Source organism: Perna viridis, chromosome 10 (genome assembly GCF_037379345.1).
Source record: "Perna viridis isolate PV_CMFRI_1.1 ecotype Kerala chromosome 10, ASM3737934v1, whole genome shotgun sequence".
Lineage (NCBI taxonomy): Eukaryota > Metazoa > Mollusca > Bivalvia > Mytilida > Mytilidae > Perna > Perna viridis.
Genome location: NC_142454.1, coordinates 23,307,181 through 23,324,199, shown reverse-complemented (window position 1 = coordinate 23,324,199; position 17,019 = coordinate 23,307,181). Strand labels below are relative to the sequence as shown.

At 33.3% G+C, this 17,019-nt stretch overlaps 1 protein-coding gene and 1 long non-coding RNA gene across 2 annotated transcripts in view; one reads left to right on the top strand and one right to left on the bottom strand.

Moving 5' to 3' along the window:
* Positions 1–17,019, bottom strand: part of LOC148605025 (uncharacterized) — a 28,940-nt gene that overhangs the window by 5,566 nt on the left and 6,355 nt on the right. Inside the window, exons 2-7 of the mRNA XM_088550404.1 lie at positions 15,426–16,649; positions 9,046–9,208; positions 6,618–6,777; positions 2,348–2,480; positions 1,538–1,590; positions 982–1,047 (exon numbers count right to left, since the gene is read on the bottom strand). Coding sequence (XP_088406530.1) covers positions 982–1,047; positions 1,538–1,590; positions 2,348–2,480; positions 6,618–6,777; positions 9,046–9,208; positions 15,426–16,649 — 1,799 coding nt within the window. The remainder of the gene's footprint in view (positions 1–981; positions 1,048–1,537; positions 1,591–2,347; positions 2,481–6,617; positions 6,778–9,045; positions 9,209–15,425; positions 16,650–17,019) is intronic.
* LOC148605026 (uncharacterized) lies at positions 1,988–6,766 on the top strand. The gene is made up of 3 exons (XR_015916148.1): positions 1,988–2,131; positions 2,598–2,703; positions 4,831–6,766. It is a non-coding gene; the product is annotated as an uncharacterized LOC148605026 (long non-coding RNA).

Here is a 17,019-nt window from a genome sequence, read left to right as displayed (position 1 = left end):
TGAGCTGCAATATGCAGTAATCAAACAAAGAAGATTCCTTGGACAACACTATTTAAATTTCACAAGACAATGTCAAAACTTTATTTAACTGACAAAGGCTTAAATAGCACTCCAGCTAAGAATCATGCAAAATGCGATTCGTGCGTTAAAAGCCTACATATTTTTATTTTTGATATTTTGTTTGAAATGCATAAGTAAATGGAAATCAACATTCAGTTTTTCATATAATCTGTGTTCATAGGATATAAAAATTATACAGAATGCAGTAGATTTCAAAATTAAGGGAGATAACTCTGTAAATGACACTCGAATACAATAGAATCTATTGGATTTTCAATGTTGATTATCTCCTTAGAGCAGGCAGATTTGAATGAATAATTACACATTTCATAATATAGACCCATAAAACAACTTAATTACAAAAATAAAAATATGTAGCCTTCTTTGGGGTGTATCACATTATTCAAATTTTGCATGATTCTTATAAAGACAGCTACTTAAACATTCAACAATTAGGAATACTGCCAAAGAACCACAAACGCTGTTATGCATGCATCAGTTATAACTCACTATTCACACAGATAGTAATTCTTGTAATTTGTAACAGATATCACTCAAACTCGGAATATTTTGCCAGACTCTGATTAGAAACTAAACAAAAGCAAAGAATTAAACATGCAGTTAAAAGACTGATTTAACTACAAAAGCAGAACATTAATAACAAGGCAAAACAGTAGTACTGAAAAGGTAAAATAATTCAAAAATTATAGTCATTATAGAGGAGTTTACGATTTGTCTCCCTTTGTTCGTATACAATTTTTTTTCTTCAAAATGAACAAGTGAGCGATCAATCAATTCATAACAGACTCAGCGTTGTTATAAAGCTGAAATATGTGTTATCTTTTATATAAAAAAATAAACTAGAAGGTGAATTTGAAATGGAAAATTGAGTTTGCAAATTCATTTACACGAACTACTTACCATGCTTATGGTGATCAGGAGAGATGACACAAAGATAGTAATGTATATGACAAGCAAACGATTCACCTGGAAATAAGATGAAATGCCAACAGTATGTTTTAAAGTCACGTAATGGACAACATTTATTCCATAAATGTATGATACAATATGTTGAGAATGAAATACGAAAAAAATCAAACCTTTTATATATATATGGTTGATTGTTATGCTGCTGATAAGAGGTTACTCCTTGAAACACGTTTGCAGCATAAATTGCAATATATATGATTGGCATTAGTGTACTTTATACGAAGCTGTTAAGTACATTTAAGTGGTAATAAATGTTTCCATTGTCATATAACTGTTTGTTTTTATATTTCATTTGAAAAAACATTTCAATGAATACATATGCTTGATTATATTTTAACAGTCATATACATAAGTTGTAATATTTAATTTTTCAATCCTTCTGATTGCAAAAAGATCACGAACGTAGTTTAAATGACCTTCTGTGTGCATGTTACCTTACTTATATCAGTGTAACACCTTTGCAATTTCAGTGAACATATTGACCTACCTCGACCAAAAAATTAGTCAGATCTTCACCCTTATAAGTTTTGTCATTCAAACCTGAAACATACAATAGAAATGTAGATTTATCTTATTTCAACTACTTTCTTGGAATTGCTAATTTTTTTTTTCTCGGGGTTGACCTATTTACCGGATTTACATTACAAAAAAAACAGCATTCTGCAATGACAAAAACAATCCTAATTTTCTTTATTTCAAATTACTTTGTCTCAGCTTTGCAACATTATACAATTCGTACGACTCTATTCTTATTAATTGGAAAAAGGTACGTGACAATTGTCACCCTTGTCGCACAGTCCCCTATTATAATTATATTGGGACTTGCACATATAATTAACGACAAATAAGGTAGCAACTTCCTGTAATCGACATAATTATTAAAGTTGTCCTACAAATATCCATGTTGTATTGATTTTTTTTAAAAGTTTATCATGAAGCTACTGAATGATTAAATGAAATTTCCTATAAATTCATTTCATAAACCAGATACATTGAGGAAATTTACCTTTTCAGGCGTAAAGTATATTTTGATGTTGGGACGAATTGTAATTAGGATTAGAGTCAACAGTTGACTGTTCTGGTATGTTTTGCTATAAGAAACCTAAAAAAAACCTTAAGATCAAAATCTAAAATCAAAGATTCAAAATTACAATACTTAATACAGTTTGATTCCATACTTTTCATAGATATGAAAGGATTTACAAATAAGAGGAGTGTACCCCTGTGTTTAACGGAAATACGGACGAAGGGACGGACACATAATCACTATATACAACCACTTGCCAGGGAAACTTACCGTAATTGACTAGATTGATCTCATTGACATCATCGTGGATGATCAGAATATTTACTAGGAGGTAAAGAGGCACTCCAAATATTGCAGTAAGAAGGACCCACAATATACCAAAGATATAGCTGAATATCAACATCTGAAATGAAAAAGTAAAAATAATGTAATGTCGTAATATAACTATCATTCTGCTCAATAGTTTAATGTAAACATTTTTACTGCGTATCTGTGCATTTTCAAATGCAACTTTTTATAGATTTCAGAGCTACGGAATAGCAGGAAAAACTTATTCACAACGTATCTAACCACAGACATACTGTATGTTGTGCATCCTAGAAGCAGAAATGTAGTGGGTAAACCCGGTAAGCATAATTTATTGTTACAACATGGCTTGTTTAAAACTATTATTAAGGGTGTTTGGTGCCCTACTTAAGAATAAGAACGATTTCAAAAGGTTTTAAAAACTTTTAAAGATCCTTCTTGGCGGGAAAAGGATTTCTCTTGATTTTCCATAGGTTTTGTCTTAGTAGGCTTTATTTTTCAAAAAAAATGAGAAAAAAAATAACAACAATTGCATAAAAACTGCTCAAATCACATTTTAAAGTTTGTTGAAAGACATTATGAAAAAAGGGGTCACTGGGCAAAACAATATTTATGCTTTGAAATGGATAAATCTAGAGGAGTCCAAAAATCTGGAAAAAAAAATTACTGAATATGAGCTTCGAGCATCCACAATCATTTACATTGCACTTCATTTTTCTTGTACATATTGACATATATTGTCATGTAGATCATTACCAATGACATAATTGAGTTATCAAACTGACAAAGTACATGTAGCGTTATTGTTAAACCCGTTTTACAGACAAGGCACTCATTAACAAAATAGAAAAAAACAAAACGTGCAGAGCTAACTCGGGAATTTTCATGATCCAATTGGGAACATTTGATTAATATCCTAATAAGTTAGAAAGTAACAATTATTTTAAATATCAGCGTATCACAGCCATCGTAAATAGCGATCATTTCTAACAATGCTCAAGTGTACTGCAATTAATTGATAAATAAATTGCAGAAATTTATGACATTATGTGGTTCTGGCAATGAATTCATTACTCACAATAGAAAGCCGTTTAATCTGATCGAACACTTTAAATTTAAAAAAAGATTGCGATGCTTCAGTTATAGCCAAAAATATGACTGATTTGAATTCGCTTCAATTAAAACTAGAATTATAAACAAATTTAAAACTATTTATCTTGAGTATTTATCAAAACTGCAAAATATAATTGCATAAACAACAAAATCGGAATTAATAATGCAAGCATACAATATGAAATTCATCGATATAAATTTAGCTACAATTGAATACACATGTACAAATTGCTTCTTATTGATATTTATTTTTACTGCAATTCTTCAATTTTATTCATTGAGACTATATCGTGTTTCCAATTTCAGTAACATACAGTAGCCTTAGGTTTTTGACATTCATCTCTTTAAGCGTTATTTGAGAGTATATAGGATATGTAAGTCTCGTCACGTGACTCCGTTGTTTCATGAGAGTCGGTCCTCGTCTACCATTCAAACGCATGGTGATTCGTCATTAACATAGCTTTGAGTTTAATGTTAAAAGTATCTTTTTTGGTAAAAATACTGATAAAAAAATTACTTATATCTAGTTATACAAGATAAAAAAATTAGGGAAAGCATAAAATAAAATATTTTGCATTGTGATGCAGGGTTTCGATTTCCCGGAAGTAAACAATAAAATGCAGATCGGTCTTCGGAATTCAATACGTTATACATCGGAAATTCCGGAAGATAAACTGAAACAAGAACGAGACTTACAAACCCTATACTAACTTATATTACATTGTAGTTATTTTATTGTATTGTACTCACTCACAAACATTTAACATATAATTTCACTTTCAAATCAGTAACGAAACACTTACCTAAAAAATGGACTAAATATAACTCGGACAATATTTTCAACTCCTTGTCAAAAGACATACAGTTTTAGAAAATAGAGAATAAGACAGACCTTGGTTACTAGACTATTGATCAAATTTGCAATAAATAACGTTTTAACCACAAATTAAACTCACTGACAAAAGAAAACTTAATGGCTCCAGACTGGCAAAAGACAAAATTCAAATAGCAAAGAGACTAGATTTACTGCCGCCGACGAATCATCTACAACTCACTGACGATAGACAGACTGCAGTTATAAATCGGTGAGTTTTGTCCTCATATGACCAGACAACCATTAATATATGCTTGTCAACTTGTGTCGACATTTATTCTATCTAAGATGATGGTCATTGATTTTCTGCCATGGCATAGAAGTTTTTCTTTGCGTTCACAATCCCATCTAAGTACGTTTTGTTAGTGACACGGCATCTCCTGACATCATTAAATCAGTATCAGTAAGAAGCGATTGATCAGGCTTTGCTCTTTGTTATTGTATTCTCTGTTAATTCCAGGACGCCGCAAATCATTATGGCTGGATCAGTTAGCCCATAACATGGAAAGAAGAGAAATTTCGTTTCTTCGTAATCCCTTTTGGCGTGTTTTGTGGGATGAGTTAATTGTGTGGATAATACAGAACATACCTTGAAACTCTGAGGCTAACGTATGTAATTGTATGTCATGTAAATTAGACTTAAAATGGCTGAATAGATCAGTGTGTGAAAGTGGTGAAAAGAAGGTGAAAGTGAAAAGAGAGGACAAGGAAAAATTCAGGAAGACGATTTTGAAAACGGTCCAAACTAACAATAAAAATTTACAAGATTGCAGCAAAAGAAAATACACATGTACCTTAAGACAAGACGTGAATACCCATAATGGTGATTTCACAACATTATAGCTACTTCATTTTAACGACTAATTGATTAACGAAATTTGGTTTTACATCCTATTGTCGATACTTCACGCATATCAGGGCGAGAACGTTTGACTAATGAAACAAACCTTGCTTATTACTAATAGGAGACCCTAAACCAGATCTTTACCGTGCAAACTCACGGAGGCAATAGGTCCACAGGAGGCATGTGACCCCACTCGAACACATTATTCTGAATCCAAGCCAACCGGTCGTCACTCTATATCCTATACATGTATGTAAATGCCGCTTGCAGCAAAAAGGCAGAGACTACCAACCTTTAGGTCTTTGAAGTGACTCCCGCATTCAATGAAAGAAAGTTTCCCAGAGACTACCAAGGGGGATACAAGTTTGTTATGTTTACATGATGATATCTATGGAAACTTCTTGAAGCTAACCTGGTCTCGATTTCACAAAAAGTCGTAAGTGTAAAGTTGATCGTAAGTAATGACGTCATAAACTAAAATAGCATTGTGACGTCATGATTTACGATCGATTTCATACTTATCACTTTTTGTGAAACCGACGCATAACTTGACCAAGTCTTGTCTTTTTTTTTTTTTTTTTTATTTTATTTTATTTTATGTTATTTTTATTCATTTATTTTTTTTTGTTTAATACTGGCCTGGTATGACCAACATTAAGGACAGGGAAGATAAGGTGAGTTAAATTATGATGACCTCAATGGAGAAAATAGTGATTGAAATGAAAAGGCTTAACATGATAAACTTTCAGATGAAGTCTCACAAATACTATCATGAATGAATAAAAGTTTACAACATCTGAATATAATTAAGCTTTAAAAACTAATCATTATCTTTGATCGTGGAATAAACAGATAGAGTCATGAGAATGAGTTAGTATGTGTCTGCGATAATTATCAGCCCGACGATATAGTAATGAGTAGCTTGCTGATTTCAGTAAACCAACAGTACTATGACTGAGTTAGGTATTTACATCTGTCATCTCAATACCATTAGTCATGAATTCTGTGCTTGGTTGAATCAATTATCTATCCCATACATCAAGGCAAGTCTTACTATTGTATTGAGAATAGGAGAACGCGAGTAATAAGCAGAAATGTGAAGCAAAAACACCTAGTTCTTTGGATATTTAAAGGAAGACAAATGAAATAGGACTTCAGAGATGAAAGGGAAATTGTCATCAAAAACAAGAATAAAATGTTTAAAACTGCAGAAAAAAAGAACATAGCCTACATTGATATGACAACATAACATGAGCAGAACATCGCAAAAGAATATCAAGTGAAAGTTAAGACAACACTAATTGCAGTATAACAACTGAAAGTCGTATATCATAATCACTGAAAAAAGTCTTGACTGATGCTCATTGAAGAATATCAAATGAAAAAATGTGTCCCCTACTCACTGTAATATTTAAGCCTTGAGCACAGAGGTTTCTTTTTGTAGTATGGAAAATATGGCGACTAGTAGGATCTGTTGAGATGTGGCCCACACACAACAACACGGTCCCAAATACAAACATACCGGCTACCACACCAGCTACTGCATATTCAAGGAACCAGAATCTGAAAATGGAATACGAAAATAAATAAAAATAATATTTGCTATTGGTATGTGTAACACCTATAAAATACATGTATACACCTTTTAGACAACCAGTATTAAGTGTCAGGGAGCGGGTCTCTGAAATTAAACCGGTTATTCCGTTTCGGTAACAGTACGAATGGTTCTAGTCATTGCAAAGGTTGTTCTACTACAATTTTTAATTATTTTATTTTGAGGAGTTTAGACTTGCCTAAACATTAAATTAAGCTCATACATGTAATTATCCAGTTTTCTAACTTGAACTCTCGAGGAAAAATACAACCGCCTATAACCGCTTACAGTTGATCCCTTAGTGGTTGGACAGTCTATATTGTAGATAGTGGGTTTAAATTGACAGTTAACTGATCCACACTTGGCTAAAAGATAGTTTTTTAACCTGAATCGGTTTATTATTAGACTATCACCGAGAATTCTCGGTATTTGATTGTCGGTGGTGCAAGATATAAATAAATGTTGTAAGACGGATCATGCTTCTCGTTTAGAGGACTTCTTTAAAAAGTGGTAGGTGACTGTTCATAACTTTTAACTGGTCTTTATTGGTAGAAAAGGGAGCTGACATTTTACTGAAATGTCATACATCATGGGAAAACATCTCCAGGCAATTCAAAGGTTTACAACCTGCTAATTAATGACGAGGTTTCACAGCAAACAGTGATAAATCACTTCAAGGTTGTCACCATTCTTTTTTTCTTTTTTCCATAAAACATTTTAATTGTATTGAAACCATGTACATCAATATATCAGTATGCCCTAACTTATCACCACAGAATATATGTGGGATCATGTGCACAATCTTTCGAATTTGTCAAATGAATGCTGAACCTACAAAAAATCAGATTTACACTCTGAATAGCTATTTAAAAGCGATTTAAATTATTCTCACGCATCACTCTTTACGTTGACGTACTCCCAAACAGAGTTGAGAAACGCTCTCAGACCCACATGGGGCGTGGAAGTGAGCCAGAGCGTCAATAGCGTCAACTTCTAACAGACATCTACTACATGTAACACAATCCCTGCAAAAGGTGATCGTGCGAGATCCGCAAGGACAGTCAAGACCGTAAAAACCACCAATCGCAATTACTCATACACATGCATATAGCCTAACTAGGATGTTGTATCGAAATTAATATCAGTTTAATTTAAATTGCTAGAATTGTTTTTACTTACAGTACACTTACGGTATATGTTAAAGTAGCACATCGGAAATTTGATTTACGACATTATTGAATTTTGCATATTATTTTTGTATTATGTATATCCGGTTGTAATGTCATATCAGTGAGGACCTGCTTCTTGTAGACGGTCTTATTCATTGCACGATCATACAACAGACATATTGTATTTCTAATAAATCAGTCATGAATATTCCTTCTAACATACATGGCATGTATAAGGAACAAGATGTAATGGGTCTAAATAAAGCATATCAAATATTTTGTAGGACTTATGTATTGCCTGTAGATAAGGAACATTTAATGAGAATGAAAGCTTACATTTGATTTAGTTGTAATCGAACTCATTCTACAAATTTGAAAGTGTTAAATATTGCAATATAGGTTTGTTAAAATTTTGCATCAAACTGACTTAACACAGACTTTGCACCACTAAAAACCACCATTATTTCCTTTCTTTGATGTTTGGGAAGTTCAAGTTTCCAAAGGTTGAGTTAACTGGAATTACATATATAGGTCTAGCAGCGCATCAAGAGTTAATATCGAGGTGAACTGGCCAACCAAAGCTGCCCACTTCATATATATGTATTTTAATGTTATTTCGTCTGTGGAAATAAAAAATGCAAGTTTGAAAAAAACAAACATTAAGGGTATTTCAAGACAGAAATACGACAAGGGTGGTTTTACCGACCTTGATTACTCTTGCAATGTTCGCACGGACAGAAGATATCGAAAGGATGATTGGAGGTTTTGCGGTCTTGACAATCCTTGCGGATCTCGTACGATCGATATTTAATGCGATTCTGTTACTTAGCGCTGTTAGCCGAATTTTGTAAATCAACGAATGACGTTGGCAGAGCCTAACCTTCAGGATATCTGACCGAAGAACTCGGTCAGAGTATGTCCTTCATGTACAAGCGGCTGGGCGTTGCTGTGTTGATGATTTTTCCTACTCCAAGACCATACGTGTGTCCGAGAGCGTTTCACAATTCTAACTATTTACAACTGTCCAGTGAGAAATTGAAATATAAGAGATGCTCATTTAATACTTACAGGTTATCTATTTCAACGAGATCGCGTGTTTTCTGAATGCCTATAAGGAGTCCACCTGTCAGGCCGCCCAGTCCCACCAATAGAATGATCCATGCAATGAGGGACGCACATGGTACCTGAGATAGGCAATGGAGAACTCGGTTCCCGAAGCTTTCATTCCGTGCTGAAAGAAAGAATAGGACATTAAAGAGTTTGAATATTTCATAAACAGTTACTTATTTAGCTTATTAACAGATTAGCAGCCGTCGGAAAGCATAAAAAGGGTTTTGTACTTTGAACTAATTTTAAAAAACTTCCGGCATTGAAATACGTTTGGAAGACAAACGAATTCAACTGATTGTGCTATTCGAATCATGAAGTTTGTAGAAGATTTCAATATTTGTTTACTATGGCTTTATAAGATATATCTTATTTTTTCTTCAATAAATGCAATGTATTTGATTTTTAAGGCAAAAGAATTAAAGAAGTGAACATAGTAACTTTAAAGGAATCAGGAACATGATTAAACTTTTTTGCATAAATTATGCATCGTAGTAAACATAATCGCGATGTTACAAGTAAATAGTCAATCATAAAAAAAGCTTAAAAAGCAATGACTTCCATCAGTTATAACATACAGACACACGGACATACTGTGAGTATGACTTAATGCTCAACATGCTGTAATCATTACAAAGCCAATGAAATATTCGAACCATTAATGTCAAGTGTCCATTCCTCAAAATATGCCATTCTCCAATTCACATCACATCAACTATACGAAATTCTACACATATATGAATCAATGATCATAACAATTGCAAGTACTCTCAAAATGTTACATGCATGTATGTTGTATAATATACGAGGTCAAGAGTGTATCGAAGTTCAGATGGTATTTACATGTTAATACAAAACATAACATGAATCATATTTGTCATTTATATTTACATTTTTGGATGGGTTCCTACATTAATCAATCGTCGCTATTGTAAAGTTCAGATTTCAAACACATGTAATACCAATTAATGGCAGCTACTGTTTGGCAGAGTCGTTGTAAATCTTGTGATGAAACAGTGAAACCAGTATTAAGCAGAATATTTAGTACTAAAGTAGGCTGCTGATTAACATTGCGTTTGATAACGGTATATATTGGGAAAGCATGTCTGATTTTACGTGCATTTTATGTATAGAACCAGTAACGGAAAATAATTTCATGTGATTTATATTTGGTTAATATGGGTTAATTCGGTTTTACGGGTTGCGATTATACAGAAGTTCCTATGAGCGGACTCCAGGGAGTAATTAGTTAGACATGCTTAAGGTATATATCCGTTTCACAGTTTTGTGTTGGTTTTTTTTTCTGTTGAACTTTCACTTTAACTTATCATTAACATCAACTTTCCAGTCTGTTTAAAACCCTGGGAGGTAAATTTTGACAAGAAAAAAATACCACTGTATCGATAAATACCATACGTTTTATTTTCAGACTTTTCATGTTAACAAGCTGATTGTTAAACCTCCCATATTAACTAAATTTGAGTTTTTAATGTTATATTTGTTGATACACGTTTTCCATAACAAGTTATTAATAAATATACATGTATTGTGCAACATTTCCGTGAAAAATTCCGCAAAATCAGCATCGATTTATCTGAACTATTCGTCGATAGATTCACAGTCTATGAGTATTAAATCGCCGTAACTACTAGTCAATTTGCCATGATAGCCATGTTCGTTTTAGCGTTTTAGATTAACGACGAAATTATGTTACTTTTATATCTATTTTGAAAACCTCTGTTGTCCAATCGATTATTCTACTTTTTTAAAACTCCTTTCCGCAAAGTTCAATGTACGTTCCATGTTCTTTGCTACATGTATTGTTAATTAGACTACTCATGTTGTCAATTATATGAATTGTTATAAAAATATATAATGAGAAATGAAAATATTCTCTACACAATGTTTCTGTGTTAAATGATACATGAAATTATACAGAAATTTAGTAATTGTTCGACGTGGGGAAACACCCCCTTTTTTAGACAGGTCAATTGTTATATCGTATTTGATTGTGGCCAATATGAACTTCAAACTGAGAACTGTACGCTTTTTAAGTTTTTTTTTTTTTTAATTCATCACGAAGATTCGAGTTGAATGCTATACATGTACGTCCAGTTGGTAAAATAAACCTTTATCAATACACGTTAAAATAATTAATTTTTTTTAAGCTCTTTTTTTTCTTTTTTTTTTCTGTCTCTCTTACCTTGCAATAACGGAATTCTCTGTTTCTGTTGTATGGAAATCATATGACACTGTCCATTATTTAACCTTTTTCTCTGTGGGGACGGTTTGCCACTAATAGGTGTAAAAATCGTGGATTCACTCATTTACTATGTGTCCAAGTATTCCTTAAGTAAGGTTCAAATGCTAAAGACTAATCCAAACTTTTCAAAATTTTTTTACTTATTTGTTCCGTCTTGTTGCGCGTATGCATTCTAAACAATGGAATACTTTTAAAGTATGGTTACATAAATGTACATGTAACTCGACGAGATTTCAACCTTTCAAGAGATTTCCTCAATTTAAGGCGAAAATTGTCCTTAACAACTGGTTAAAAACTGTAAATGTCCAATTAACACCTTGCAAGAAAACACGTAAACAACAGCCCTTCCTATGACAACATGTCTCTTCAGAGTAAGAAGGGGTTGCGAAAAAATTCTTAAATAGGCATCTTGGCAAGCCATGGGTTACGGCCTAGTAATCTGACTATTTACCTCCATAGACAGACATTTGATTACCTAATAAATCAGGCATTTTAAAAGTATGGAAAATAGAGATTTCATGAATAAATTATCCTTTTGAAATATCGATAAATGATCATGAAGAAGTGAAATAGTGTGATTTTAGTGCAGCAAGCGAAAATTAAAAAAAAAAGAAAATCTTCATTCAAAAACAAGTACTACATGTATCTTTCAAAATAAAGATAGCAGACGCAGTAATTTTTTTTCTTTTTACTTATAATTTTCTACATTTCATTCAAGAAATAAGACATGGCACGCAATTTTAATTTTCGATACAGTTTTTTTTTTCGAACGAACTAAGTTATCAGTATTTGGCCAATAGGGAAACAGAATTGCGGTCGGGTGATTTGCGTTTCCATGAAAGAGCATCTTTAAGGTCAAAGGGTAAAAGCGAAACTATACCGACTGCGTCAGAAAAAAATGGTTTGTGAACAAGGTAATAAAATAAATATTACAGTTTCGGGTTCATTCAATTCGTGGTAATGGACGTCATTCGAAAAAATGCAACACATTCATGAGCAGCACAAGTAGCGATAAGTTTATATTAAACAATTTGATCCCTTAAACCATGTGCAAATGTTCGTATTAGCTTCGAATTCACAACTAGTTTTTTTCTGGTACATTTACCCTCCCCCTTTTTTCACTCTTTCTTGCGTTGTTTTTGAAAAATACTTTAAAAACAAATACATGTGTTAGGCAGGAGGTAAGTTGATACACTTTTCAAACATTTTTATTCAAGTGAAGAAACGAGAAAGGATGGAAACATCAATGTTCACCGATCAGGGATCAATGGAGAAAACATTGCAAATATAATTCTAAATAAAACCAATCATTGCACCAGTTAATGTTATAAATGTCAAATCATTCTTTTCGAACAACTGTAGAGCTACAAGTCCCTCTCTTAAAATTTAAGAATAAATGAAAAAAGTTTATTGATTGCATGTATCTCTCCGATAGCAAATCTACTAATTATTGCGGGATATTGCAGTTAGTAGCGGTGTACTACATAGATCTTCTGTGTCATATATACATGATATATGATAAAGAGGGACTTGGAGTAAGTCTAGAATAACAGTATCTGACTTACAGCATTTCTCGTGTTATATTTATAATTTTTTTTTCGAACTGAAGATAAAAATAATTTTACAACAATTGAAACTGTTTTTGAGTATTTATTAGATACATCCCTCCTATATAATAGATCAGCATTTCTAAGTATTTTATTTGATTTCTATTATCATTGGCCATTCATCTGTCCTAGCCACGAATTCATCTGAACCATGCGCGGATTCCTAAAAATTTTGATTTAATTTTTCACGAATTACACCCTCAAAATCGTCTTGCCTCCCTTCGCTCGGTCTTTATAATAATTTTATTTATACCCTCGACCTGAAATCCCGGATCTGCACCTGTGTTCTTCAAGTTCAATATTTTTATACTCATTCAAAAAACGTACAAGTATGTATGATTTCTTTTCCTACATCATATCAAAGGTCAACTTAGTCCCTATGATAAATATAATAATGATAACCATCAGCATGTAATTAGAATGATATAATTATTAAACAAAATCTGATTAAACCGCTTGGCGTTCTAAGATAACAAAATAGAACGTCAATGTGAATCTATTTATTTATTTTTCTTCCTTTATCAAAGACAGAGGCCTTTGAGCATGTGCATTTTATCTGGGTTTTCCTCGTATATTTAGTATGCCAACTGAAGTATAATCCATGGGTTATAAATCTATGGTATACCTTGTACAAAGTCTTGGATTGAAACTTTGTGTATTTATTCACGTATGAATGACACAAGGATCCGTCTAGTTACCACGCCTCAGTTCGGGCTGCATCGAAGAAAATCTTTAATGAGTTACTGTACAGATATCTTGTAAACTTCATAATTAACTATGGACCAAATTTTTCATTCTCCATTGCCCCATTCCTAATATACCTACTCCTTTTCCATATTTTAACACGAACATAAACACTACACGTGCATTCAATGTTCGGGCATTTAAGTTATGTATCGTGTAAATACAGTACGTAGTGCTAACATGGTACCGATTTACTTTTAAATTTCCTTAATCATGTGAATGGATATATGAAATATACCATAAATCGTAAATTTTTTTTTCGTCTGAATATAGCTGAAATATTTCTGCTTGGACGTTAAACCCCAACAAACAAAACAAACAAACAAGTAAATTTTTTCCTGTTTTAGATATACATTACACACGTATCAGGGTATCGAGTGATTCAAACTGTTTCCTGGGATTAATATGTTCCATGAAACTATTTTGAGAATGTCGAGAGGTTACCATGTATACCCCTTGTCATGATCTTGACCACAGTGGGGAAGTCATCATGTTATAATTATTTTTCTTGACATACTTAAGTGATAAGTATCCAATAATATCACATGTGAAACTTCCGTCGTTATCAATAAAACAATCTAAAGAGCGATACATCAAAAATAGTATGCTTTGTGTGCACTCGAGCTCGACATGCTGAATTCGCATATATCTTTAAAAAAAATGTCAAATTTTAAGAGTACGCGCGTCACATGCCATTACGAAGGAAAACTATGATGCCATGTTTTGCAATTAAGACCATATGTGCGTATCACTATTCTACAATATCCAGCATCTTCTGTGCCCGGTTTCATGAAAAATCTCAAACTTTCTCCAAATTAATCATTTCTCGACTCGAAGTTCAACCAATCGAATTACTTGAATTTTTTGGATTTGAGCAAAAACTCAGGATTTGTGAAACCCTAGCCTCATTAAAAATAGTTTTTTGTAAAGTCACCTAGAGTGTTTTTAATGTCCATACTATTTTAATGATACAGAGTTAATTTCTCATGCAGCATATGTGTAAAGTATTTTTCGACATTTTGAGAAATTGTTTACAAAATAACAAACATAAATACGAGGGGTCTTTAAAAAAAATACGTTATCTTAGGAGGAAAAAGATTAATGATGAAATATCAAATCGCATTCGATCAAAACGTCAATTTATTATTGATGCGATAACGCATATTCATGCCAATACTTTCTGGTAACCAGCGAAGATATTCTTTCGACTTCGTTATTAAATTTATCAAACACCAATAAAAACTGAGGGCATAAAAACTAGTATAAATTCTGTTTATCACAACGACCAAGAAATCTATACACATAAAGGCAGCTGTGGCTGTTTTGTGCGTATCAGTCAGTTATTTTTCAGATTTATACGATAATAGCTTGCTCTTTGTAAACTCAAAACGCGTATCATTTCACTATTAGTGCTATTTTGTGTCTTCTACTCGTTAAGTTTACAAATTAGCGTATCGTGTTCATTGTTTTAGCAACACATCGGTATGAGCGACAGTTGCTAAGACATTTTTTTCACGAGAACAGTTATGTCAATACAACACTAAAAAACTATAAATGTACCTTGATCTAGACTAGAAGACATGCAAGCAGTGGGAGGGGGAATTACAATAAAGCAAGCAAAATAAATAAAATGCATCCATGGCATGCTAAACTGCAACGTAGTCTGCGAGGAGTTGTTACATAGACGAATAGTTTAGAATGCTGGTACCCACGCTCTCCCGACTTACTTGGCTCGGTACTGTCGTTCAAAGCTTTCCCGTTTTCTTTCCCTGGCAACGGATCGACAATGATTACGTCATCCATAGCTTTTGTGTCATGATTTTTGTGGTTCGTACCTTCGGTTTTGAACGTAACAATATGCATTTCGTTTATTTCCAATTGTTCGTTGGACGGTGCCTCATTTTGAGTATCTTGCTGTCTTTCCGATGATGCAATAATCTGATGCAACCCCTCAGGACTAGGATCGCAGTTCAAAGGTACATTAACTGGTGTGTTTTCAGTAGGTACATTTGACTCCCTTACAGTACTTTCTTGGTTCATATCAACAGGTTTGTTTTCCAGAGATAATTCCGAACCGTTATGGTTCTGCGGAAGTGCACACACTTGTTCCTGATTGAATTCAGTAGGGACATTTCCCTCGTTCATCTCTCTAATTTGAGAATTTTCAGGTGCTTCAATGGGTTCAAGTTCAACTTTCGGATTTCCATTTTGCAAACTTAACTTGCATTCATCCCGCGTCTCACTTCCTTGTTCCACATGTGTTGGGTAGTATTCTAAGAGAGGTGCAGGGGGTTCGGGAGGTAAATCAGGAACTTCTGTTGAATTACTGAATTCAACATCAGGTTCATTTGGACATTCTGCTTTCATAGTAATGGCACTATTTAGTAATTCTTGAGGAAATTCTTCTGGTATTGTGTTTTCACTGCATTCCTGTTGGCTCTGGTGATTTTTTATAAAACATTCATCTTTCGATTCGACAGGGGTGAAATCTATCAGTGTTTCTATTGGGAACTCTTCATGATGATCGTATCCTTCATTTGGTTCATTTGAGGGATCATCAAGTGTTCCAATAGGATAATCCACCTGTGCTTCAATGGAATCCCTATCGTGTGCCTCAGTCGAGGTGAGATCGTCTTGATGTTCCGTGAGATATTCTTTGGGTATTGCAGGTGGAAAATCATCCTGAACTTCGATAGGTAAGTTTTCACCATCATGCCCCGTCCCTAACTCCAGCGGAAGTTCAACATGTGTATCATTGAAGCTATGCTCGTAAGGTGTTTCTATAGAATCGCAAGCTTGGGGAATTTCTGGTTGGTAATTTCTTTCCTCAGAGTCCATATGATGGTAGAATTCTGGGTTATTATCATTTGGATAGAATTCTGGAGGACACTCAGGAAAGCTGTTATTATCTTCGATTCCATTTGTTCCATTGGAATCCAGATTTGTGTCCGCTATAAAGTGCGAAACAAAATTGGTATCATATCCGGGTCAGACACATTAAGCAACACAATCTTATGCATGATAAATATGAACAAATCCATGATATTAATCACAAATAAACGATTTAGCCATATCCTTTTGGAACTATCAATCAACAAAATTAACAATATATGTAGCATCATACCAAAGCATTAATGATAAACATAATGTAAGGATATGAAATTAAACGCAATTGCGTATAGTAACAATATGTATACATATTACATGTACATGTATATTCTTCTTGTTTTTAGTTAAGTTATATTTGACTTTATGAAAAAAAAATAATATGTTACATGCTAATGAACTATTTCACGCAATATGTAACCGGTTTCAATAAAT